Below are 27,473 nucleotides of genomic sequence, written 5' to 3' on the forward strand. Positions count from 1 at the left end.
ACAAACACAATTTTGTGATTACTACCAAACTACCACCACAAATGTGCTGTTCCAACTGATGATTGGATGATCGGCCATTTAAGTGTTCTAATTCACCTTAGTTTAAAATTATATCTTGAAGGTTGATATCAACAAACTCACCTGCCAATAAAACACAGCCAACTGCACCATACAGTATTGTAAAATACCATATTTATAATTAACTAGTTACCAGAAATGTGTACCTTAGTTGTGTACCTGGGCCCTTAAAAAAGAGGAACGCACCGGCCAGCTCGGCTGCACCAAGAGGCCACAAAGACTGCAGGAGATGACTGAAGTGCATGATGACAGAATTATTTCCATGGTTACAAAAGCCAATTTCACAACATCTCACAAAGTCAAGAATACTCTCAAGTTGGTGCACAACAGTCAGAGTAAAATCAACTGAATAAGTCACATGATGGGGTGGGGCAAGGTCTCACAATGGCCGCACCCAAAACAGTCTTAGGGTTTCCAAATCTGGGACTATCCACCAATTGCTCTTAGAAATGAAAAAGCTTCTTGGATGAGAAGTGAAATGTCTTCAAGAAACTTATATAAGTCCAGTTGCTTTTCCTTCCAAGCTCCTTAGATTACCATAACCTGGATGACTGAGATGTATACTGGTCACACTCCAGAAAAAGAATACCCGATTAGTTTGCCAGAAAACATGAAAGATCCTGGACAGAACCAGGAATAATTCATTAAAGCGCGGAGGAGAGGGACAGCTCATGAGCAAAAACAAACCACACTAACACAGTGGAGGTGATGTTAAGGGCCTGTTTGGGTGCCTGTGGAACAGTTCAGTCAGTGTTCATTGATGATGTGACTGCTGATAGAAGCAGCAGGATGGATTGTGACATGTACAGGGCAACAATTTCTCCTCGGATTTAGACAAATGCTGCAAAACTGATCAGACAGACTTTCACAAGGCAAACAAATTAGATATTCTTCAATGGCCAAGTCAGTCACCTGATCTCAACCTAACAGAGCAGGTTTGCAGTTCTTACAAAAACTGAATGCAGAGACCCACAAATGAGCAATAAGTGAAGGTGGCTACGGTAAAGGGCTGACAGGGCATCTCGAGAGAGGAACCACAACAGTACTTGGTGATCTCCAGAGATTGTACCTCAGGTGGTTGTTGACAGTTTGAACGTTTATTCATAAAGATCTCAAAAAATACTTTTTAATCCTCTTGAATTTAAGCTTAAAGTCTGCACTTCAATCACATCTGATTTGATTTCAATCCAAGGTGTTGGTGTACAGACAGGATTAGTTCATAATATGTAAAGACAAGATGAAATACCCCCCCCCCCCCCCCCCCCCAAAAAAAAAAGTTATTTGTGACAGATGTCTGAAAACAAGGAACACAAACGGTTTTATTTCCAAGAAGAGATGCCGTTACATCACCATTCACATGAAATCAGCCACATTTTGGCTTGAAGACATCAAACAAAGCAAAAATGGTGGTATTTTAAGTGAAGGATGGGACAATAAATGCATTGAATTCACTCAGACTGAGATAAGATAACCAGTGTTTCGATATCATCCAAAGACAAACTGTTATGCAATTAAAAAAAAACCCACAATATTCACAGAATCTATTTACATTAGGTACACGTCTACCACAGCTACACGTCTTGCATCGCTTCCAAAACATCAGGTTTATGTGTACTGACTTATTCAAAGATGACTTTATAATGCTGATTTAATGTGTTACGTTACAGGTTAATGCAAACAGGAGACAACACGGGTGATTTCTACCAAAAAAAACATTTAAAGTGCAACTACTGATGAGCTTTTACAGATTAGTAACACATTATCTAGCACCCATTGAAAAATTACACCTTTTAAGACGTGATAGAGTTAAAGCTGTGCATCATCCAGCTGGGAACAGACACTCAGCTTACATTGTAAGGCTTAAAATGCTGGATCGCAGAACATATCTGTATAGTTTTATTTTGCATAAGAGAGTTCAGTGAAGAATCGCTCAAAGTTAAACATAATTCAAATACATCTCGATACTCCACCTAAAAGTTGGTCATATTTAAAGATCATTCATTGCTGGAAAATATTGATATCAAAACTGATTCATTTCATGAATACATTCAGCAGGTCTCTTAATGCAGTTTTATCATTTATACAAAAAAAAATAAATCAGCCTTTCTCTACATTATGAAAGAAGTCCACTGAGTTCAGAAAAGAGCAGCAGTTATTATCCGTGGCCCTGATCCTTTGGCTTTTTCAGACAGGCACATTTGGTGACACTTTCATTGACACACGTGACTCGAGCTGCCAATATCAGCAGAAAGCAGAGAAACTTCAAGTAAGACTGTGAAGATGATGTTAGAAAAAGATGCTGCATCCTTAGTTCATTTACACACAAATTAGTCTTTTACAACCAGCTTCCCAGAACAAAAACTCCTGCTTCAATCAACTGTGCCCATGTGAGAATAGCACAGAGGGCAGGTGGATGCACCCTTACCTGCTTGGTCCCAGGCAGCGCCTTCACTTAAACCTAACAATGAGAAGGTGTCTGAAGCAAACCGCCTCCTGCCGTGTTGTACATGTGAGAAGAGACGACTTTCACAAAGGCTCCGATGTGATTCGGAGTCCAGAGTTCACATGTGAAGACATCTTTAGTCATGAGTGAGATTTCAGTGTGAGACTCTCAGAGCGTAGATTCGTTTTTGTAGTGAAAGGACGTTTGTTACAACTATGCAAATTCTAGGTCAGGTTCCAGTTCTTTTTCTACGTCTATCCAGGACCGTTTCTTTGCGCTGGGGAAGTCTTTTCCTAAAGCACCGCGTGTTAAAGGCCTCGACGTCTTGGTGGTAGGGCTTTCAGTTGCCTTAGCGGAGGGATTGCATTTAAGTTTCTTAGAGCTGGATCTGAGGGGACTACTTGCAGGACGCTTAACTGGTGCCGACTTTCTTTTCGGAGGCCTTCCTCTGGGTCGTTTAACTGGCACAGGAATATCTGCTACTTTACCGACATTGCCTGCGAGGCCCTCAGCTTCCTTCTTGGTCTCTTCCAAAGTAATTTTTTTACTTTGTTTCTCTTCAAGCAGCACAGATATTTCACCTTTGCTGACACATTTATTGGTCTCTTCTATCACACTACACTTTTCCTTTTCACCCACAGCAGTACTTGCAGGGTTCCTTCGAGGCCTGCCCCTTCCTCGACGGGCTTCTGGAAGGCTTGGATCGGCCTCGGACTTGACAGAACACACACGATTAAACCTCAAGTGGGCAGCTGGAAGAGTTGTGCTCATGCCTGCACCTGTGCTGCCCTCACTGTTGTTTTCTGTAGCTTTAAGATCCACTGAAGGCACAAACATTGATTTGTTAAGGGTGGCAAGCTCAGCCTGGGGGGAAATTACACCCGAAACTTTCGAATCGGAATCTGAAGATGCCGTTTTGCTCTTGAGGTTATGCCCAGTTTCCGAATCCAAAGGCAGGTCTGATGCAGATATGGTAGCGTCTGATGGCTCAAATAGCTTCATCTTAGCTGAAGAGCTAGCATCACCTTCCTCTTCATTCTTCCTGGGTTTCATGACCATGAGTGTATAGAAGCCTTGGCCAACTGTAAGATAAAAACACAAACATATGCAATAATATTATAGTAACACATTTAAATGGAAGATAATTTAAATTTGGTGTATTAACTGATCAAAGTGCTTACTTGGTTTCAGACATGAGGGAAGTATGAGCCTGCCAGTCTTGGAGCGAATAAGAGGAAGAGCCAGAGGCTTTGGAGTGTGAACCTTGGTGCTGGTGCAGTTAGCTGTTGGGGATACAGGTGAGGCTCCTTCTTTGGCTGTGGGGGCCTGAGGTGAAGCTTTACCGGGCGGGTCTTGAGACTGCTGATCTGTTTGGGAACTGGAAATGTGGGAACCAGTAGCCTGGTCTGGCTCTCCAGAAACTTTCTGTTTGACTTCTAAGTTTGATGGAGACTTTTTCTCTTGGACTGAGGCCACATGGTCACCTTGCTCAATTTTCACCTGGGACCGGGGTGCAGCGTTCGCAACCTGAGCTGGAGAGGATACCAGCAGAGGCACAAGTTTAGATACAGGTGTCTTTGGACAGGATTCAGTTGGAGCTTTTCGCATGAGAGGCTGGAGCAGGGTTATCATCGTTTTTAAATTGTGTGGAGTTGTGGCTGTGTTAGCCTGAGAAGGAGCCCCGACGTCAGGCTGTACTGAAGATGAGGGCGTGGGGTTAGACTTGGGAGCACTGGCTTGTAGTAAAGCGGCTCTGGACTGTAGCAGGTGGGAAAAGAAAGGCGTCCACTTCACCGTCTTCTCTTTCCTTTTCTGTTTTTCGCACACCTCCTTTAGTTTGTGCCTGATCACATTTTGAGACTTTCCTAAAAATGTTATATTTGAAAAAACAGAAAGTTAGTGACAAGCAGATCTGCTGGCGATCAAGTCTCTATGTTGACACAAGAGCAGGATGTCGTACACAAGTGCTGGATAGCAAGCTTCGAGTTATTCTCCATGCAAACTCAGTGCATTCAAACAGTACAAAAACCAATACAGGGCAAGAAAAGGTGCATTAACACAGAGTGTACATACCAGACAACTGAGAGAGTGTCTCTACATAGCCCGACTGTATCTGCGTCAGCATCTTCTTTGCCTGTTCTAGATGTTTGGAGGTCCTAACCAGGCTCTGAATTTCTTTCTGGGCCTAAAAAACACAAAATGGCAAAAACGAGTGTTGACGGTGAGGCCAAAAACTCACACCTACAGATCTGCGAAAAAGTGTTTGCCCCCTTCCTGATTTCCTATGTTTTCATCAAACAAACTTAAATAGTTGACAAAGACAACACAAGTAAACAAAATGCAGTGTCTAAATGAAGGTGTTTATTATTAAGGGGGAAAAAAATCAAAACCTACATGACCTGGTGTGAAAAAGTGATTGCCCTCTAGACCTAATAACTGGTTGGCCCAGCCTTAGCACAACAACTACAATCAAGCGTTTGCAGTAATTGGCAATGAGTCTTTTACAGCGCTGTGGAGAGATTTTGGCCCACTCATCTTTGCAGAATTGTTGCAATTCAAGCACATCGGAGGGGTTTTGAGCATGAGTTGCCTTTTTAGGGTCATGCCACAGGATCTCAGTCGGATTCAGGTCAGGACTTTGGCCCGGCCACTCCACAGTCTTCATTTTGTTTTTCTTAAGCCAATCAGAGGTGGTATTGCTGCTGTGTTTTGGGTCACTGTCCTACTGCAGAACCCGTGTGTGCTTCAGCTTGAGGTCACGAACAGCTGCTCGGACATTCTCTTTCAGGATGTTTTGGTAGATGGCATTTTGCTGAGGCAGCTAAACACCCCCAGACCATTACGCAACCACCACCATATTTTACTGTTTGTATGTTCCTTTTCTTAAAACACCTTCATGTTAGTTTGACACCAGATATAATTGGATACACACCTTCCAAAAAGTTCACCTGTTGTCTCATCAGTCCAGAGTTTGTTTGTTTTTTCCAAAAGAGGCAAAACTAAGATGATCCTTTATGTTCTTTTTGCTCAGCAAGAGCTTGGATGAGGCGTCCCTGGGCTCTTGTGTAATCTTGGTTGATTGGTAATTCCAGGGTAGGTTTACCATTTGTGTGCTTCGCTGGAGTCCCACAGCTTTAGAAATGTCTTTCTAACCTTTTCCAGACTGCGAGATCTCAATTACCATGTTTCTCATTTGTTCCTGAATTTCCTCGGATCATGGCATGATGTCTGGCTTTTGAGGATCTTTTGGTCTTCTCCGCTTTGTCACACAGGCTCTATTTAAGTAATTTCTTGATTAACTCATTCACTGCCATTGACGTCTATAGCCGTCAATTGCAGTGAATGAGTCAATGGGTTTAACTCATTCACTGCCAATGGCTGGCAGTGAATGAGTTAAGAACAGTTATCAGGCCTGGGTGTGGCGAGAGAAATTGAACGCAGCCTTCCAAAGATGTGATTACCACAGTTATTTCTTGGGCCATGTAAGTTTACATTTTTCCCCCCTTAATAATAAACACCTTTATTTAGAAATGGCATCCTGTGTTTATTTGTGTTATCTTTGTCTAATATTTAAATTTATTTTGTGATCTAAAACATTTAAGTTTGAAAAACATACAAAAACATAGAAAATCCGGAAGGGGGCAACCAAACAAATGTTTAAACAAGTCTGAGTAAAGATTAAAAAAGAGAACTTTCTTTTGCTGAATATGGGCCCATAAAACCAACCAACCAACCAACCAACCAACCAACCAACCAACCAAACAAACAAACAAACAAACAAACAAAAAACCCTAAACTAAAAAGACTTCACTGTAAAACTGATTTTTTAAAACGTTTAAAAAATGTAAAAACTAAACCACAAGTGTGTCATATTTAAGGAGAATTTGACCCAGTAAAATTAATTAACTATCACCATATAATTTTTCCTCTGCAAGCTTCCTTTACTCTTATTTTTATTTGTGCTCTGTGACCACATGTGCGGCCCATGTATTCCTTTCAGTGTAGTGGCTTCTGAATCTAAATGTGACAGTTGTGGGATTCGTTTTCTCATGTTGGTGGCATAAGATGAAGGGGACAACCTGAGATCTGATCTTATGGTGTTTTCACACCTATGGTGTTTAGTCTGTTTAAATCAAACTCTGGCTTGTTTTCCTCCTTGTTGTGGTTGGACTGTGCAGGTGCTACATATATATGCAAAGGTCTGTACGTGCTAGCAACAATTTACAAGTTTACAAACTCAAACTGATTCGGACCAGAGGAAACTCCCACATGTTTTTCCATTGACAGGAACTCAAATCTACGTTTATCTTTCTGGACAACTTAATGAGAACATGACCTTGTTATTGTGATAAAAAGTATTAAAAAGTAGTAGAAAGTGCACACAACCTTCAGTGGAATTACATTTTCCCATTAGTTGTCTTGCAGTTTCCACTTTAGAAGGAAAAATGCAGCATGCAGAACTAACCAATGACAGGAGGCGGAGCCTGGGAGCTCTTGGGTCACTCCGTAGGACAGCCTGGAGTTTATCGAAGAGGTTTCGCTGTTCCGATCTTCTCAGCCGTTCTAGCACTGTGTGGTTCTCGCGCCTCTTTTTGGTTTTTGTCTCACCACAATCAATGAGATCCTGGAGGAGATGCAGTGAAAACTCAAAACACACTATACATACTGCCTTATAATACAAAGAACTGTGTTCCTACTATAGCTATATAAAGTGAGGGCAATTAAATATGGCGGTCTAAGCTGGCGCTTGTCTTACCTGGGAGTCGAGTTCCAAAAATGATCCCAAATCTTCTCTGGAATCTCTAAATGATGATAAACAAATTTCAGCTGTGACGGTAAATAACAATTTTATGCTTTAATTTCAACATCCAGATGTTCATTTTTTATTACCGTGATTGCAGTACTCCCTTGGAAAGAGCTTTCTTCAGTTTAGCGATGGCCATCTGTTGTTTCACTTCTTCTACAGTCTCAACATCCACCGTCTCATCCTGAAGACAACATCATTCATGATGAGCTTTTTCAAACAACGTCAGGATTAGGCCGACTACTTTTTCATATTTTCTAAAGCAATTTAGTGTTTTTATAATTAGAGTTAAAGATGAACCAATTTGAATTTTTGCACCCAGTTTAAATTTTACATGTATTTAAAGTTGGACTGATTTGTTTCTATGAGCTGACAGCTGATTTTTTTATCTTTACATTTATAATAAACCATTGTCCACTTACAGTTTAGAGGGCCTTCCATTAAAATAAATCACTAAGCACTCAAAGAAAATAAAAAACAAGTGTAATTCTCAAACTTACATCTTCGTCTCCCTCTCCTTCACTGTCTGATGAGTAGGAACTTGTGTCTGAAGCGATGTCTAGGTTTGATTCTGCCTGCTTGCCGTTGGCCTCATCGCCCTCGTCTGACGGGATCTTCCCATCACAAACCAGCTCAGGGGAGGAGCCGGGCTCTGCTAATTTGCTGCTTAAAGAGCTCTTGACTGCGTTCACTGTGTCCGCAGCAGGACACCCAGCTGCACCGTCTTTTTTTAACAGGACATCATTGTTCGCCATGTTTGATGCTTTTAGATGTCCTGACTGTTGTGCTGCATCATCAGCTCCGGGCGCTGGGAGCTGAATGAGGGTAAAGCCCCCGGGCAGGGAGACACCAGGTAGCTTCTGTCCTCCGGTGCCCTGGTTGGACGGAGGGCAGATCCTGAAAGAATAGGTTCCACTCTGTCCTAAAAAGCTGGGGCTTTTCAGTGATTGTGAGACGGTGAGCGAGACAGGCGAGGAGGAGGAGCTGCTCTGGAAGGAAGAGTCTGAGTTGTGTTGGCCTGAGGAAAGTGATTGGACAGAGCTGATGTTGGATGATTTCTGTGACTGTTGCCCCAATGAGATGCGTCCCTTGCTCTGGAGGCATGGAGGGAATAAGAAAACTGAAAAAAAGAAAAAACTAGTTCAGCATGATGAGATGATAATATTTGCATTATTTTAACAAAACTGTGTTTTTAGCGATACATGTTTACTTCTATTCTATTTGATTAAGCTGATGTCACTTCTTGAGGTTCATCTACCCTCTATCAATTCTAATGCTTTAACAAATCATCTGGTCCTTACCACAACTTAATGTTATATAAATACAACCCCAGCTGACATCTTACACTGTCCTATTATTTATTCAACAAAAATTAAGCTAAGAAGGAAAAGCAAACTAAAAAAGCGTAAGTACTCTTTTACTGCTTCGATCAAAACTAAGAGAAGAAGCCATTTGCTGATAACCAAAGGCACTTTATTAACAGATCATCAGTAAGGTTGAGCACCTCTATAAAAGCAGAAGGTTTGGTAGTTTGCAGGTCTAGCGCATTCACAATTCCAAGGAGGAGAGACATCAGCAATCACCTTAGAGAACCAACTGTTCCCCATCAGTCTCTGATGGCTTAAAAGACCATGATTCTACAGTAAGAATGATTATTTACAAGTAGAAAACATCAAAGACAGCTGTCAATCTTTCCAGGAGTAGATATCTCAGAAAATTCACCCTAAGGTCAGACTGTGCAATGATCGGAGAAACTGCAAGTAGTTCATGACAGTACAACAAATACTGTCATGGCTTGTTTGGGAGGGTTGTGGTGAAAAAGGATTTTCTCTCTAAAAAGAACATGGCAGCACAGCTCAAGTTTGTGAAGTTGCATCTGAACAAACCACAAGGAACAATGGGAATGGAAAGATCAAAGTGGAGATGCTGATTGTCATAAACCACAGCACCATGTTTAGCCTAAACCAAATACCAACTGACAAGCATGGTGGTGTAGGGGTGGTAATTTGGTATTGTTTTGCAGGAATTGGAATTGAGAATCGGTTCTTGTAGAGAACTGGAAAATAGTGGATATGGACATTATTTTATTTTCATTGCACAAAAGGCTGAGAGTGCGATTGTAAAGTGGAGACTGCTCTAGGACAGAAACAAGCCACTGCTGAACTTCAACAGGTAACAAACTGATGACCTCAGTTTCTACCGGCTCATGTTTCTACAGTAGAATCACCATGACAACCGCTTTAAAATCTGTACTGGTTTTCATCTTTGAGTTGTGCTGTCGGCTTTGTGTACGTACCTAAATACTAAGAGAAAGATCACACTTGTCCTCATCGGGATAGGTATTTGTGTTGGTGTGTGGGGTTGTAGCCTGTATGTTTATATTTTTAAATGGCAGTTATGAGACAGTGTGTTTCAGATCATTTTAGAGAGTAACATGAAAGCAACGTAACGAGTAGTATAACGACTGTTTTTATCGTGGGTGTAATTAACTACCGTACTGCATTAGTTTTAAGAAAAGTGTTCTGCATATATGCAATAATTACTTTAAAAAAAAAAAAAAGAATGACCCCAACACTGATCACAACAAAAATCTCCAAAATTCACAAAGATTTGAACACTCAGCATGTAATTAATTTGCATAAATGTAATGTCTTTGATACGCTGCTTAGAGGTGGTGGTGACTCAAAGTGGAGCCAATGAGAATCAATAAGGAATCGGAATCGCTAAATTCTTATCAATTCCCATCTCTACACAGGACCTGAGTGCTTTGGAGTCACTAAGTCAACCCTGAACTTCTCTGTATACCAAAGTATTCCAGAGTCAAACGTGAGGCCATCTGTCTAACAGCTAAAACTCGGCCAAAACTGAGTCATGCAACAGGACAATGATCCCCAGCACTGTCATTTACAGCAGAATGACTGAAAACAAAAAAATCAGGGTGTTGCACTAACCCAGTCAAAGTCTAGACCTCAACATGATTGGATCGCTGTGATGGGAACTTAAGAGAGCTGTGCATAAATGAATGCTCAATGAACTGAAGCAACACTGTAAAAACGAGTGGGGCAAAATTCCTCCACAGCAACGTGGGATACTGGTAAAGACACACAGAGATCAATTACTTCAAGTTACTGTATGATTGGGTGTACTTAGCTTTTCACACATATTTCTGCTATTCATGTGAGGCGGTATTTCAGAATTTTATAGCCTGGTAAGAATCAAATGTTTTATTATGCACTAAATCTCGGACATAAAAGTGGTGGACTTTTTTCACATGACTATACTAAAAACAGTTTTAGCTTCTGCTCAGCTAGAACACGTGAAAAACCACATTTACTAAGAGCCTTTCCAAACACACTGTCCTGTTTTTCAGCATCACGTCCTTTAAGACGATGATAAAGACAGCGAATATCTTAAGCACGCAGTTACAAATTGCTTCACAGTTTGAATAAAAACAAACCTCGTGCATAGTATCTCTATTGGTTTATATGCACACACACTTACATGCAAGTATTCGGTGTGAATTACAGGAATGGGTGATGAACCAAGGAAAAGCTAAAATGAGTTTTCAGCAGTCAAAAGGCAAACCGCTGATTTAACCGACGTGATGGGCTGAGGAAGTGAGTTTCAAAATTTAGCCGCTACAACCTCAAAAGCACAGTCAGCTCTAGCACTGCTGCAGAAAAAGGACCTGAACCATTTAAGGCTTTGTATGTGATTTTTAAATGAATTCTGATTTTCACTAGAAAGCCAGAGAAAGGGAAGAACAGGCAGCACATTTAGGAGGTGGTAGTTTTGAATAAAGCAGATCAGGTATGTAAAACAAAGTGCCTCTGCTGTGGTCTAGCAACAGAGAGACAAGCTTACCTGGTGACGGCGTTAGTGTCTTCAGATCAGTAGTTTTCCTTGCAGCGATACTTGGACTGACTAATGAGCTTGCAACTTTTACGGTGCCAGTTTTTGGAGTGCTGGTTTTATGTGTAGAGTCTGATTTCTGAGAATTTTTCTGAGGAACATCAACTGAAGCATTTAGTCGTCCTGTGACGTAGGCAGCAAGGCGGTTAGCTGGATGCAAAGATCCCATCTTTCCAAGCTGCAGTCTGGCCTGATTGTAGGATTTGCCATTTACCTGCAGTGGAAGGAATGCATATGTATATTTTAGAAAGTATCTGTATATTTCAGCTGGTGTAGCTGTGTGTTTGTTAGTCCTTAAATAGCCACACACTGTTATCTTTTCCAAAGGATAAATCCAATTACTGAATGCAAATCACATTTTTTCCCCCTTCAACATCCAAACCTCAGTGCAAATTTTTTCCAGTGACAATCTGTAACGGAGAATTTAAAAATTCCCAGGCACATGGATGTATTTGATCCAACTTTACAAAGCCCTTACCTGTATAAGTCCAGGTGCTTGGTAACCAGCAGGTTTTCTCTCGGCTCTCAGCGTTCCTGCAGGCATCACTCCACTCAGAAAGGGTGTCACTCCAAACCACATCTGCGGCTCTTCGATTTGGCCATCTTCCTCCTCTACATCAGTGTTCTCATCAAGGCCTTTACTGGTATGCATTTCCTCATCACTGTCACATTCATCATCATCATCATCACAATCACTGGCTTTTGATGGTTTGCTAATTTGCACCTATAGAAAAAAAAAAAGTACAGAACTGTAGAGAACGCCGTACATCACGTCATCACACGAAAAAGCAACAAAGCAAAGAAAGTGAGGACAAATGTTCCAACAGTCAAAAGCAGGATTATTAGGCACCCAACAGATAGCAGCCACTGAGGAAGCCACTGCAACATGGGAAGTGCCCAAACAGTAGTAACCACAAGGACCATCTAAGGCCATCTTCCAAAGCTGGTCAAACTCAATAGATGCCGATGTTAAAATGTCAGACTTTAAAGCAGAATCAGTTTAATTTTCTTTATATTGCACCAAATCACAACAACAGTCGCCCACTTAGCTCAGCGGAATTAGCAGGCAACCATATGCCGCATGGCTGAGAGCGACCGGCCCGGGTTCGAATCCGACATGCAGCCCTTTGCATGTTTTCCCGTCTCTCTCGCCTTCTGCTTTCCTGTCACTCTTCACTGTACCCTTTCAAATAAAACCGTAAAAAGGCCCAAAAAATAAATACATTTTTGGTTCTGTAGCTAACTACACCCAAACTGTAAAGAGTGATTTTTTTTCAAAAACCCATCCATTTAAACAGCATTAAGGGTTATTATAGGCATGGTAAGGTGTGAGCACACATAGCCTGCACATATTGTTTGTACTGCCTAATACAACTAAATACAACTGCTCCTGAGTTTAGGCATCAAAACATGATTTCACAATCCAGTGGGTAACTCTTTCTAATATAGTCTATACCCAAATCTTCAGTACCTGGTAGGTGACGATGGAGCCGCTGGGCTTCCGCATAATGATCTTGCTGATTGGCCAGATGCGGTAAGGACCAATGTAGAAACGCTGGGAAAGCTGATCACGATTCATCCGCTGACATAAAGCCTCCAGGATCATCCTCTGGTCGTTCTGCCACCGACACACTGACTGGATCTGTATTTGCTTCCTTGCTCCTACTTCACTACATGCAGTTTCCTGAGATGCGTTTTCACCTGGAGGTTACAGGGAAATATGTTTTTAAACAACTACAAACACCTTTAATATCCCACTTCACTACAGTGCAGCTATTTTTCTTACCTGCTTTGTTGACAGTTGGTAAAGTGCTGTAGTACTTGTCAGTGGTTTTTTGTGGTTTTGTTGGGGCGTTTGGTGCAAAGATCTTAGGCTCTATGGTGACTTGAGGAGGCGGCTTGCTATTGAACTCTCTTACACGAGCACATGTCATCATGCTCTCCAAATATTTATACACTGGATCCTTGTCTTCTTCACGTATCTGCAATGAAGATTTTAGTCTCTTTTTAATGAGATTACAGGACAAATTGTAAACAAATACAAAGAAAAACTTATTTGCTTTGTTTTTTGCAATTGACAAACTTAGCAATTATCAATATGGCAAAATAACAATCTTCAGCATCAGCATTTAATTAAAAAAAAAAAAAAAGCAATTTTATTTTACCGGTTGTGGAAATACACTGTTGCGTCTTTGGACCTTTGGTGTAACCACATGGAGGGGTGCAATTTTTGGAACAAAAACTGCTTCTGGATCCTCATCACTGCCATTACGCTTCCACAGTTTATTAGCATGTGAGCCTTGGCGAGGCTGGACCACATGTTCCATATTAGTCATCGCTGGGGAGGGCAAAAAGTATCTCATTAACACTTGTGACCAAACTGAGCAAAGAAAGACTCTGAAAGACTGCGGTCAGAATCAGGGAAAAAATCGTCAACAACACACAAATGATACTGAAATAACTTGAACTCGATCTTACAGTAAACAGGATGTTCTTGGCTCTCCCCTGTGGACGTCTGCTTAGTGATCTTGCGTTTGAAGCAGGCACAGCCAAACATGCATTCAGGCCGCCTGCAGTGGAGATGGCCTCTGTTCAGGTGCTGCAGACTGGAACACACACAGCCAAGTCTGCAGAACTCTTGACCACATTCAGGTCCAGCAACTTTATTTGGAGAAGGGGGCACTTTCAAGATCTGGCTGGGCTGCGTCTGGTTAAAATGAGAAGTGAGAGTCATCAAAAGAGTTTGAAAAATCACTTTGTGTGCTTTTCTTTAATGTACCTCCTTTACATTTGATATTATAAAAGCCAGGGAGACTTTGAAAAACATCACTACAGAATGAAACAATGAAGTCGTCACTGACATTCCTACACTTCCTGCAGAGGACAAACATGCTACATACCTGTTTTGTCAGTAACACAGTCAGAGCAGCTGACAGCCTCTCTGTAGTCAGCTGTGTTCTGCTGAGGCCCTGGTTCAAAGCTGCCGTCTCCATTTCCAGCAGCTTGTGCTGGAACTTGGTGAGCCCCGAAGGTTTGGACATCGGCCCCTGGTTCTGACCAAAGCTCATCTCTGACAACCTGGGGAAGAAACATGAAATGAGAAGAATTGTTCATTGAAAAGATGTACTGATGTGAAGCAAAACTACAGCTACAGGACTAATTACAAAGCAAGGAAGCCTATGTATATGCCCGCCAATGTAGTGGTGAAAAGGGGGGTTGCACGATCAATAACTGCAGTCATTTTCACTGGATGTGGCTGGATTTGGATAACCCAAAAACTACAGTATGGGTGAGAAGAAAATGGATGGATATTATAACCTTTGATTAAAAAAATAAATAAAGATGTATAACCACCCAAACAAACTGATAAAAAAAAAAGTGAATGGACTTAAAAAGTGCAAAATAGTTCATGACTCAAAATGTAACATTTTGTTTTTTTTCCCCTCTTTCTAATAATTTTATTAATTATATTTCTATAAATACAATTCTAATATCAATTTAATAGATACTATGGATTCTACATTGTTCGAAAACAGTCTACTATAACGCCGTAGTTTTGTGAAACTCATAAACAACTAGTGGAAAAAATACTGATGGCTGTCAGTGTTACCTCTCTGTTGTTGTTGCTACCACTCCTAATAAGCCCCTTTCCATTAGTTCCTACTCAGATCGACTCACGAGTTCGCCATGGTTTTCCATTAGGTCATAGCACCTGGTACCAAGTACTAAAATAGTACCTGCTCGGCCGGAGTTCCAAGTGATCCAAGCAGGTACTAAAATGTGACATCGTCAGACTGCATGCCACCGATTGCCTGGTCAGTGGCATCATTCGATGAGTCATGAGAGTGTCGACCATACAAATTAGGTGCTATTTGATTGTCAAGTCAAGTTGTGGCGAGTCGATCTTAGTAGGTACTAATGGAAAAGTCCCAATCCTAGGTGACTTCCTGCTTTTTTTTCTTTCTTTTTTTTAAATAGAAAAATTGACCTCTAACTGTGACCTTCAGACCAAGGTCAAACTGAGATTCAAACTCCTCTGGGACTTTTAGCAGATTCACCTATGGTATGGTTTTAAAATCCTACGTAGACAAGTTCTTGAGTTATCCCTTTCACAAACCTGGGTGTCCACACCACCCACCCAACCGTCAGGGTGACGACAATATCCCATCGGCCTTTTATGGCTGAGGGGTAAAAAGCTTTTGGTGGATAAATTGAAGAATAATTTAAAGTGCATTAAAGTCACAAAAGAAAGAAAGTCCTGAGAGTGCAGGTGGAGAGTTGAAATTCACTTTAAGCTGGTAAATGACAAATGATAAAACTTGCATAAAACTTGCAGCTGGGTTTTGAAAAGCATCAACTAATACTAAACCTGTACTGTAGTTACCTACAAAACAATGTAGGTAACTACAGTAAATCAGTATATTTAGAGGGCTTTCATAAATACAAATACAAAAAGTCAGTATCAGTGATCATCGTGGCATTTTTCCCATTTTGAAATGAAAAATCTTTGGTTTTGTTGCATCTATTTTATGAGAAATGTCACCTTAGAGGAATTATAAATTCTTACTATTGCAACAAAGTATCGATTCTCAACTCAAATAACCTTTAGCCACATCAGTAGCCAATCAAATTCAGAACACAAAACATGTGATCAAATGTGACTAAATTTAAAATATATCCTTACCTCTGTGAAACTCCCTGATTCTGGGTATTACTAGAACCACAAGCATCACTCGGCTGCCTCAGCGAGGACGCAGCCTGGAATGTGAATTTAGCTCCTGCTTGATGGGGGGCTGCTGGCGTGGCCAGCGGAGGAGCAGGTGACGTCAGAGCAGAATAGAGCAGTGGTTTGTGGGATAGGGGACAAGGCCTGTTGGCCCCCACCGGGAATTTCGAAGGAGCCTTTCGATGCTTGAGAACGCTGTCCAGGGTCTTTACATAGCTGGAGCTTTTAGCGGGCAGCTGATAGGACACCGAGCCTTCTGGGTTTGTAGAGAAAGCAGCGGCGCGCTCGCTGATTTGCTGAGCTTCGCTTTCCAAGTACTCATCCAACATGTTGCTGCAGAAGGCAGAGAGGTTCTTTTGTAATCCTTTTAGAGAGAAAGAAGAAAGGGACTTTAATTTATTGAGGAAGAATAATGAATCAGACGCAAGTACTTTCAGCTGGTTTCAGCTCAGTTAATCTTTTGGTAATTAGAATGACTACACTAATCCCACGGCATGATAAAAGGAACATTGCAGCAACAATATGACGAGCAGCCCTTACCTTCACCGTTGGAAGACGATGTTTCCTTGGCTTTTACGAACTTGTTTTTCCACCCCTTTATTTTCGTCATGTCACTTGTCTTTCCCGTTCTGGAGATGAAGGGTAGTGCCTCATCTGTGCAGCAAACATAATGCCTTTAGTTACAGGTCACAGCACACTATTATGTTTTAACAATGCCAGCCTGAGTTCTGCAGCAGAAACACAAATTTTAATCAGAATTTGATGCCAATTTTATTCTCTTTGCTGAAGAGAAAATTGTACTCCTTCAAGTTCAGCTGTTCTTTTCTTATCTGATCGCCCAAGAGCCATCACCTAATCACTTCTGTCTTGACATTATGCAAAGGTTTAATGTGGCATGACTGACAAACTCATCAAGAAAGATCTGCAACCTCATATGACACACACCCTTTGAAAACCCACACAACAAATCTTAACTCCTAAAAAAGAATCTGAGATTTCCAACTAGCTTTTCGGTCTCTGTGTCATAGCAGCCGACGTCAGCAGTGATGGCTGTCATCACTTTGGCTTGAATGTTTGAAGCTAGTGAAGGGTACAGAGGATGTTTAAAATTCCAGTCAGTACCCGACTCCTTATTACAGGAGTACCGATAAGCACCCGGGGAAATGGTGCTTTTTGTACTTTTGTGAGTTTAATTCATTCCAATAAAGCTGTTAAAACATCTTCTTACAATGCCGCTGCATGTGATCATGTATGAAGTTCTTTACTTTACTGGAAAGAAACAGAAAAGCAGCTAAATTCAACACACCGAATCTTAGGGCCACACTCAGTACTTTAATAATAGATCTCTAGTTAAGACTGGGAGACTTTCCATGCTTCGGTTTTCAATAATTTGCTAAATTCTCCTAATAAGTGACCAGCAGCACTAAGCGCTTCACCAGTATATTGCAATCAGACACATGAATCAAACTTGCTTTAAATCGAAGAATAAACCATCCATGGCACACCAATTCCCCAAGTTAGTCAATATGAACTGAGTTAGTCTGCTTTGAAGCTAGTGCAAGCTTTCCTAAAAGGCATAAAAAATTAAAAAGTTGTGATAACTAATTCACTGCTCACAGCAGTTATCGTGCCAAATCACAACAACAGTCACCTCGAGATACTTTATATTAGAAGCTAAAGATTCTATAATAAAAGAGAGAAACCTGGAACAATTAGGTGTCGTCTTATGAGCAAGCACTTGGTGAGAGTGGGAAGGAAAAACTCCCTTTAAACAGGAAGAAACTCCCCCAGAACTAGGCTCAGAGAGGGATAGCTGTCTGCCGTAACCAGTTCAGGGGTGAGGAGAGGGGCACGGCACATTTATAAATTTAAAATCCCTTTAAAAGCCTGCTTTACACTAAAATAACATACAATAAATGGGTTCCTGAAAACATCCTGCTGTATTCAGAGTTTTTACATGAAATAACCCAAAAGCAACTAATCGTCCAATCACAGTTCCAGAAATCAGCAGTTTCCAAAAGTTTGACAGAAGACTTAAAAACAGCCACAGCGGATGAGGTCATCTGGGATGTCATTCCAGAGTTTTGGTGCAACAACAGCAAAGCCATGAGCTCCCTTTGAAATAAGCTTTAACTGTGGGGTGAGCAGGAGTGATCGAGAGGCGGGCCTCAAAGACCTTTTAAATATTTCTATGACTTTCTAAGATTGGATTCTGTCATGCAGAGGGAGCCAGTGCAAAACTGCTAACACTGGAGTAATAACATCTCTCTTTTTCCAGTCAAGAATCTGGCTGCAGCATTTTGGACTAATTGTAAATGAGCAAGAGATGATTGACTAAGTCCGGCATACATTGCATTACAGTAGTTCAGTTAAGATGCAACAAAGGAATGTATAACTGTTACAATATCAGAAGATTTTAAAAAAAATGTGTCTGGAGGAAACTGCACTTGTCACATTACTATCAGAGACACCTTACCAAACATGCACAAACCTGCTGAGCATGAAGTTTAGATGAAATATTATTAGTGGGCTTATAACTGCGCCAAATGTAGATATAACCACTTGCTGTGTAGCTTTGTGACTGCACCAAGCAGTTGTTAAAAAACGCAGAAAAACTTGTTTTATATAGTATTGATCATATCGATCGTGGCTCAAGGGTTGGGAGTTCGCCTTGTAATCGGAAGGTTGCCGGTTCGAGCCCTGGCTTGGACAGTCTCGGTCGTTGTGTCCTTGGGCAAGACACTTCACCCGTTGCCTACTGGTGGTGGTCAGAGGGCCCGGTGGCGCCAGTGTCCGGCAGCCTCGCCTCTGTCAGTGTGCCCCAGGGCAGCTGTGGCTACAATGTAGCTGCCATCACCAGTGTGTGAATGTGTGTGTGAATGACTGAATGTGTAAAGCGCTTTGGGGTCCTTAGGGACTAGTAAAGCGCTATACAAATACAGGCCATTTACCATATTCAAGAAGTCTAATGTGACTCGCTCTAATTTGCCACTGACATCTCCACCTACTGCATAGGTCACTGTACCATTTAAAGGACTTTTCTGACAAGTCTCGCGTTGATTAGTTTTCTGCAATACTTGTCCGCCTATTTTCTTACTATGACAACAGCATACGACAAATTACTCATAAGATATTGTGCAAAAGAAGCAATCGAAGGACCTCGATCAAACATGCACAAACTGTCAAAGATTCAGCCCAACTTACCACCAGGAGACACAGTGGTGGTCTTGCTGTGTTCTGGAGGTGGTAGTGGGAGGGAAACACCCAAATACTGCAGGTCAATGGACATAGTGAGGTCTAAGGAACTCAACTTCAAGCCCACTGAGAGAAACGGTAAAAACAGTGAGAGTGTTTTGGGTTGTTTTCTTGTGCTTTAGTTTATTTTATAAAACTTAGGTAACAACTTGAAAGACTATGCCCGTTGTATACTCACCCTCCTGCAAGACGGGATGGATAACTTGTCTGTGTTTGTGGACTCTGAGCTCATTCAGCAGCGCAGTCTCGAAACGAGCCATCTTCGCCTCATCGGTCTCTGGATTCACGTTCACTGTCAACACCACAGATACAATTTCAGATTCGGGCAAACAACATTAAAAATGTATATTAAAGATTCCACAATAATATTTAAAGAAAAACAGGGTTTTAATAAAAAAAAAGGCACAAAAATATTTATTCCATAGTTTAATTAACTGAAGAGAAAGAAAGAAAGAAAGAAAGAAAGAAAGAAAGAAAGAAAGAAAGAAAGAAAGAAAGAAAGAAAGAAAATCCTCACGTTGGTCGCTTGTTTGTGTCGGTGGTGCTGGGGTTGTTAGGGAAGCCGGAGATGCTGACGATGAGGTACTGACCATCTTGTTCCTGACATGAACCTCAAGAGCTTGCTGTGACATAAAAGAGCATTAAAGCTTAAAGATTTATTTGATATCAGGTGGAATGTTGAAGGAACCACTCCTCCCTTTATTAAATGAAACTACACCTTCTGGAAACATGCCGATGTGCTCTGAGCATCCAATGCGATCACTTTCAGTGTTTTACCTTTGAGGTGAACGACACAAACAGCAGGCCTTCTATATCATCCATCTCCGGTTGCATAGCGCCTGTCAGTGATGGGCTGTGGACGACTGTGGAGGAGGCTGCTGCAGTTTTACACTCTCTTCCCCGGGAATTTGACCAACGTCTGTTCATCTTCTTCCTCCTCTTACAGAATCGAGGTGATGATCCAGGGGTAGACGTTAAGGAATTAGCAGTCACAGATCTTGCTTTAGGCGACATCCATACTTTTAAGTCCTGCTGCACCTCAGGGGCTACACTGGTGGCAGCGCTTTCTTGCTTGGGTGCAACAAGCACAAGATCACCAAGAGCATGTTTGCCTCTTATGCAGGGGACATATGGTTCATCTTTTCTAGCAGGTTTAGACATTATGGGCTTCAGTACCAATCGGGTCTCTTGCACATTTGATAGAGAAGCAGAGTCATTTTGACTGTTTGCACTGTAAGACACATAAAAGTTAATATTGGTTATTGATACCAAACAAGTGGATTTAATCATGATCTCAGTGCAAAATCCTTTCATTTGAGGTGGAACAGCATGTGGCAGTGGCATTTTAATAAGCTGTTTCCAGCTGTTTATCTGGCAATTTCACAAATTCCTACACCTAATGAGGCAGTCAAGTAAGAAATTAATAATGCATGCAATCCAATACAAACAGCTTGCAAAAATGTTCTGATTATTATACTTTTATATTGCATTCAAGACAACTGCAATATTTGTATTATTATATAAAGTATTTCCTCAATTAAATTTGAAGAGTTGCAAAATAAATGAATCAGAACTTGTGCAAATATTCTGAGTTTATACGCTGCAGACGTTTTTTGCAGCGATTCACCGCGTGCTGTTCCACTGTGGTGTATTCTATGTAACACACACACACACTATGAGTTTATAGACTCATCGGCCACTTCATTGGGGAAACCTGTTCACTTGCTCAGTAAAACAAACATCTAAACAGCCAATCGCATGATAGCTACTCAATGCATTTAGGCATGTGGAAATGGTCAAGTCTACCCACTGGAAGTTCAAACCAAGCGTCAGAATGGGGAAGAAAAGTGACTTTGACTTTGAATGATGCATGGTTGTTGGTGCCAGAATGGCTGGTCTGAGTATTCCAGAAAATACTGACCTATAGAGAATTTTCCCACACACCTATCTCTAGGATTTACAGAGAATGGCCCAAAAAAATTGAAAATAATCCAGTGAGTGCAAGCTCTCTGGGTGGAAAATGCCTCAATGATGTCAAAGGTCAGAGGAGAATGGAAAGACTGCTTTAAGCTGACAGGAAGCCAAACACATGAAGAAGAGCATCTCTGAATGCACGACATGTCAAACCTTGAAGCACAACACACTGACTGCCAAGTGCCAATTGGACACTAGAAGCCTGGAAAAACACTACCTGGTCTGATAATTGTCACTGCTCCTGATGGTGGTGTAACGGTCTGGGGATTTTTTTTCTGAGCAGACCAGGGCCGCCGTATTTCACAAATCATCTCAGACTAGTTTCTTGAACATGGCAATGACCAGATCGCAATCCAGCAGAGCAAATTTGGGTGGACGTGCAGCAGACACATCTGCAGCAACTATTACCCCTTTTCCACTAGCACCTACTAGGCTTCGCAAGGCTCGACTCGACTCTGTTTTGGTTGTTTTCCATTACATTTGAGTACAATCTAATGTGCATGTGGTCGTTACAGCAATGCGGCCAAAAGTCCCACGATGTCATTTGTATGCTACACGAATGCCACTACAAAGGAGGACGTTGAAGCAATGGTATACTCGCTGTTTGTATGTCTTTTTGGCAGACTTAGGAAACAAGGTGTTTTTTGTGTAGCCATTTCCCTCATTGTCAAGTTTAAAAAAAATAGTGGTTTGGATTTTCGTAAGGAGACACCCTCATGACTCACTGAACGATGTCACTGAAGGGCCAGTTGGTTGCATGCAGTTTGTTGACGTCATATTTTTAATCACCCAAGACTGCTCGGATCCCCGGCAGAGTAGGTACTAAAAAAATATACCTGGTACTAGATGCTAGCACCTAATGAAAAACCCCAAAAAACAAGTTGAGGTGTGCCAAGCCAAACCAACCAGAGTAGGTACAGTAGAAAGGGGCTATACGTGATACCATCATGCCAATATAGACCAAAATTTCTGAGGAATGTTTCCAGCACCTTGCTGCCATGAAGAATTAAGGCAGTTCTGAAGGATAAGGGGAGTCCAACCCAGTACTAACGAAGTGTAACTAACAAAGTGGTTGGTCAGTTTAGTTGTCTTTAAGTGATCCGTTTGATCATGTAGGATTTTTAGGTCAATTAAATGCATAGAATATAAATGTTCAGTTACTCGTGCACTTATAATTACCTAGACTCCATCACAACAACACAAAAGTATAGCACTCACATAAAAGTATAATAGTTAGTAACAGTGTGTCAATACAAAAAACGCATTTCTCGATTTTTTTTGCTGTGACAACACAGCAATTTGCCAATGTTAAAACAAAGGAAGAAACAACACAAAACCCACCTCAGATCCAGTACCTCCTCCTGGTTTTCACTGGGTTCGGCAGGTTCGATCACTGTGGGCTGGTATTCCGTCTTCACAATAGCTTGAGCCTCTCTAGCGATTCTGTTCAGACGGGGGTTGTTCCCGTCCTCCCTAAATCCCTTTGCAAACGGGTTGTGATTAATTTTCAGCTGGGTAATCCGAAAGTTCTGATACGTCGTCACAGCCATAAATTCAGTTTGTGGAAAAGTAAAAGTCATGCTTTCATGTCCCATAACTACAGGCTTGTCAGCTGTGGGCATGCCTCCATCTGGAACAGGTATTATGTGAAGCCTAGGAATGTAGCGATGCATGGAGTGTAAGATTATATGACCATCCTGGTCTTGGGAGTTATTGGTCAGTTTGAGCTTGTAGAAGGACACCAAGCTGTTCATCCAATCTGAGCCGCGACAGGGTGAGTAATGGTGTGAAAATGCCCGGATCAGACCTTGGTTTTGATGTTCTGCTCGCCCGGTGACTTCCCATCTGGATGCACTCCAGCGGTACCTGTACTGACCCGATGGGACTATGGACAGGACCAGACTGTACTGCTGATTGGGATCCAGGCCAGTCAAGCGGTATCGGCAGTACGGGAACATGCGTCGGCCCTGCTTAGTGAGAATCATCTCGGTCCCACACTTGTAGAACTGCTTCCACACGTTGTTGTTTTCCAAAACAACACTGACACCTTTGAAGGTCAGCACCGCAGGAAAGTCTTTTTCCATGTCCGTGTTGCCAAATGTGGTCGCGGGCAACGCAGATGACCATGATGTTGATTCAGGCATATTGACGATGCTCGTTTCCGTGCACGTTAGGGAGTCTGATGCGGATGTTATATGCAAGGCTTCTGGGCTTTTTTCAACAGTTCCTTCTAAGGTAGAAGCTGATGTTACTGCAGATTTAGCTGGGCTAGCTTCAGCAGGTGAAGAAACAGCAGCACTGGAATCATTACTCGCCATGGAGACAGCTTTGCTCTCATTCACTGTATCACTAGTGAAATTAGGTCTTGTCAAGGTTGGGAACGGAGGAGCTGAAGAAGCAATGGAAGCAGGAGGAGCGGAGAAGGGCGCATTGAGCATGGTGCCCTTCTCACCTTCCACTGCCTGGTTTTCCTCCATGAGTGGGAGCTCAGAGTCTAAGGCGGACATCACCGGTGGCTCTGATCATCACACTGCATGAGACACCTGACACACAAACAAAAAAAGACAGCGTTATTTGTACGCTATAACAGCATTCACAGATACAACATGTATTACATTGATACAATCTAACCAGCAGAATTTCATTTTAAAGACAGAAAAACAAAATGAAGAATAAATATAATATAAACAATGATCAGAGAGGATGCAATTAGAACTCATCCAAGCAGAACAAACTGTGGCAGGAAGGAAAGAGGAGCCTGGAAAGCTGCACCCAGAAATGTAAAGACTTTGCATTCAGAAATGATTACAACCAAAATGTGCCAATCAACTCAGAGACCGCTGAAAATGTGTGTTTACTTAAAGAAGCCAAACAGGGATGCACCGATGCATCTAAAGAGCAGTGGTTTTTGCTCTTGCTGACTGATATCTGACTGATACTTGAAAAAAGAAGACATTAACCAATGGCGGTTGCCGATGTTTATCTGCTGTACCTCATCAGTTTGTCCCTAAAAATGTTCAAAGATGGCCTGATGGAGAGATAAAAGACTCGTAAACTGTTCAGCTACTTTATTATTGTGAAGATGTGTTTGTTTACCATACACGAAATGGTGAAGTAAACAATAATAACAACAACAAAATATACTGATGTTCACCTCAGCAGATCTCTGTTCAGCACTACTGAGAATTGGCTAATCGCTATAGGGTGTTGCAACAGTAAGTGTTACAAATGACAAGTCCAGCATATACTGGGCTGCTTAAAGACACAGGCATTATTCAAGGCGCTGACACAAGTACTGTGAAATCAAATGAAGACTCGAGATGAATGTAGCTCATCTTAGGTGTAAAGACTTGATATCGTGTCAAAATTAAATGATCTCCGGCCACTAGTTTCTGTGACTGCCGGCTGTTTGAATGTTTTGTAAGCAAACCAGACCAAATTTCAAGACATCTGATCTGCACGAATCATAAAAACGTCCCTTTGTGTTCATCAGGACCATACTGTAAAAATAACAAAATCACTAATCAAGGGGTGTTTTTTTGTTTTGTTTTTCAGAAAGGCACATCCTGTCCCCAAATACCCTGAAAAATAAATTAGAAACTTAATTGGGGACGGAACATAATTTATTTACAACCTTGGGTTATGTGTGCTCCTCTGATGATCTCTAGGTTTTTTATTTATTTATTTATTTTGGTTAAAAATGTAAAACTACATTTAAAAGACCTGCCCTGTCTCTAAAACTGAAGTAAAACTCGTATATTTCTAAATTTTTAACAGACTAATAAGATTATTTTAAACTACATGTTAAATGCTCCTACGCAAGAACTCCTGAAGCCACCATCACACCATTCAAGACGAATACTACAAATATAAACAATCAAAAGGCGCTCAGATCATTTGAACAATTTCTCGTGGCCCTGTGGGGAAAACTGGACTTTGCATTGCAGGAGACCACTTCAGTATGACTGACCAATGGGCTTCCAGCTCAGGACACGGACGGAAAAACAGCCCTACATTTTAAACAAGGATGAACCACTAACACCGTTTGTACCTTGAAAGCCAAGAGAAATGATCTTGGTCAACGGCACACCAGAAACTATAAAGGTAACCCCTTTTTGTTGTTGTCCTAACCCCCCTCCTCTAATTTCCTAATCACATTGTCACGCCGGCACACGGATGCTTCAAGTCTAAAGGTGTTAAACACCACAACGAGAGCCTAAAACGGCTTATCACCTCCATGTTTACAATATAAACTCCCAGCGTCACTCCCGTATAACTATTTCACTCCCTGCAATAAGAAGCGGCGTTAAGAATTTAAGTTGTTAAACCAGCAGCTCTTTCTTCCTCACACACCGCGGAGAAGGAAGGCCGCCCGCTCCACCACTCACCAAGTTGGAAAAGTTGCAGGTTTCACTAAAGCCTCACCTTTCAGCGTCGCTTCGGTACCTCGTGGCCGACCGCAGCGAGGCAACAGTATCGTTCAGCGGCGAAGCTCCAACTGTTGCACGTCGCCGTCGCCGTTAAAAGGGCCTCGGAGAATCCCTCGAACATAAACACAAACTGGCAAATGGAGGCCGAGAGCCACGCCACTGTGCTCACATCGACCGACCCGAGTGTGCACGCAGTGGAGCCAAAGCGCATGCACACTATCACCCCCCACCTCCACCCACCACCCCCCTCTTCAATGGCGCGTGATTCCCGGCCCGCCAGCTCGAGGGAAGCGGGAGTCCGCCATCCAGGAGATATACATAAATATTTCTTTTCTCTCTCGCTCGCTCTCACCTCGAGCGCGGTCCGCGCGCCGGTAAGGACAACTCTCTGCAAGTTTGCGCGAAAATGTTTAGGATGTGTGATTCGCGCACTGAGAGCAAAGGCGTGACACTTTCTCTCTCTTCCTGTCTGTTTCCTTGACTTCTTCTACCTTTTTCGATCACACTTCCATTCTCACCCTCTCTTAGCCCACACATACACACACACACTGTCCTCTCTGCTCCCCCCCCCCTCTCTCTCTCTCTCACTCTCACACACACACACATCCGTGCTCTCGAGCTGTGACGTAACACGTTCACCATGGTGGTAGAGATCCAGTAGCCAATGCGCAAGCTCCCAGTGGACGACCGGCCAGTTGTTTCATCACGGTGGCAAACGTACGAAAAAAACAAATGAACACTGAAAGTAATTTTGTATCTTTGTAGTATTATGTATCAACATTAATATGTGCAACTGAAATCAGTGGCTCATAAACTATTACCAAATTGACCTTGTCTACAAAAAAGAGCAAGGCTGATTGGCTTTGTTTACGGGACAAGATGGTGGCCAGGAGTTGAAGTTAAGAATAAATATTTGGACAAAAAATAGCATATTGAATTTGCACATATTGAATTGTAAAAAATAATTAAAAAAGCTGGAAGAATACCGTTAGACCCTATTGGGTCGCTAATATTTTTAGCAAAACGCTCTTGATCTAAGCATAAAGTAATCTAATTTACAGGATAGGCCTACGCTACCATACCGGAAGTGTAGTCATAGCTTATCCGGAAACCCCAGTAATAAAAATGTAATAAAAAGCTCCATAATAATAGCGAGATGGCATTCAATGTTTGAATTTTAGCCACGTGAAAATCTCAAAAACCTCCACAGTTCCTCCACTTTATCTTTGGGCAGCTGGGCTATATAGGCTACACTCTAGCCTACTGTGCTCTGCATATGTTGTCTATATGCGCATTTTGTGTAAATTGCACGCCCTAAATTAAGTGCTGTTAAGCCATTTTACCTTAGAAAGACATAGACATGGGAAACCAAAGGCAACCCTTTAGCCCAACAAAATCAACATGAAGACAACTGAATTGGCACACAATGTTTATGTGAGTTGTGTACTTCTGTTTAGTACCAAAAGGGAAAAACAAAAACATATGCAAAGGTGTTTTGATACCTGCCACAGTTTTTGATCAGCAGGAGGTGTGAGAGCCAGTAAATCTAGTGATGTATGTGACTGACTGAATAAATAAATAAAAGTGTTCAGTATATTTCTGCGTTGTTATGCCTTATCGTTGCGGTAATAACACTTGTATAAACATATAATAGATAATAGCACATAACAATGAAGGAAAAAGCCGTTCATTTTTCCTCATTCTGATATTTTTCTAAATTGATATTACATAAGTTTCATTAAACATGAACCATACAAAACTTACCTCTGCTCTACAGATGTTAACACTGCGGATAGCTAAGTATAAAATTAGTACTAAATCACATTTTCAGTCGGGCTCTGCAGGATCTCT

At 41.7% G+C, this 27,473-nt stretch overlaps 1 protein-coding gene across 4 annotated transcripts; it reads right to left on the minus strand.

The window, feature by feature from the left end:
- Nucleotides 1–1,371: 1,371 nt before the first annotated feature.
- Nucleotides 1,372–27,473, minus strand: mgab (MAX dimerization protein MGA b). 4 transcript variants are annotated; one of them, XM_076873725.1, is made up of 22 exons: nucleotides 27,387–27,473; nucleotides 22,534–23,735; nucleotides 19,996–20,449; nucleotides 19,736–19,841; nucleotides 19,397–19,510; nucleotides 19,168–19,284; nucleotides 16,504–16,617; nucleotides 15,922–16,327; nucleotides 14,138–14,315; nucleotides 13,716–13,944; nucleotides 13,403–13,575; nucleotides 13,024–13,219; nucleotides 12,709–12,938; nucleotides 11,716–11,961; nucleotides 11,190–11,451; nucleotides 7,826–8,445; nucleotides 7,412–7,509; nucleotides 7,278–7,323; nucleotides 6,987–7,145; nucleotides 4,595–4,706; nucleotides 3,703–4,386; nucleotides 1,372–3,603 (listed from the first exon to the last, which is right to left on the minus strand). In XM_076873725.1, exons 2-22 carry the CDS (start codon nucleotides 23,697–23,699, stop codon nucleotides 2,735–2,737), a joined length of 6,579 nt encoding a protein of 2,192 aa, XP_076729840.1. In that variant the 5' UTR covers nucleotides 23,700–23,735; nucleotides 27,387–27,473; the 3' UTR covers nucleotides 1,372–2,734. The 4 variants fall into 4 exon arrangements, with proteins under 4 accessions (XP_076729840.1, XP_076729839.1, XP_024660977.2 ...); XM_076873724.1 differs by lacking the exon at nucleotides 27,387–27,473 and adding an exon at nucleotides 25,975–26,177; XM_024805209.2 differs by lacking the exon at nucleotides 27,387–27,473 and adding an exon at nucleotides 25,618–26,177.

The sequence above is a fragment of the Maylandia zebra genome, linkage group LG15 (assembly GCF_041146795.1).
Source record: "Maylandia zebra isolate NMK-2024a linkage group LG15, Mzebra_GT3a, whole genome shotgun sequence".
In the NCBI taxonomy this organism is placed as follows: Eukaryota; Metazoa; Chordata; class Actinopteri; order Cichliformes; family Cichlidae; genus Maylandia; species Maylandia zebra.

What these genes read in the sequence shown, in the direction of transcription:
- mgab (XM_076873725.1), bottom strand. Translation starts at nt 23,699, where the DNA reads ATGTCCGCCTTAGACTCTGAGCTCCCACTCATGGAGGAAAACCAGGCA. An exon ending in AAGCACCTGGACTTATACAG is followed by an intron (nt 11,452 to 11,715) that starts GTAAGGGCTTTG and finishes CTTCCACTGCAG; the next exon opens with GTAAATGGCAAATCCTACAA. An exon ending in GACACTAACGCCGTCACCAG is followed by an intron (nt 8,446 to 11,189) that starts GTAAGCTTGTCT and finishes TCTTTTTTTCAG; the next exon opens with TTTTCTTATTCCCTCCATGC.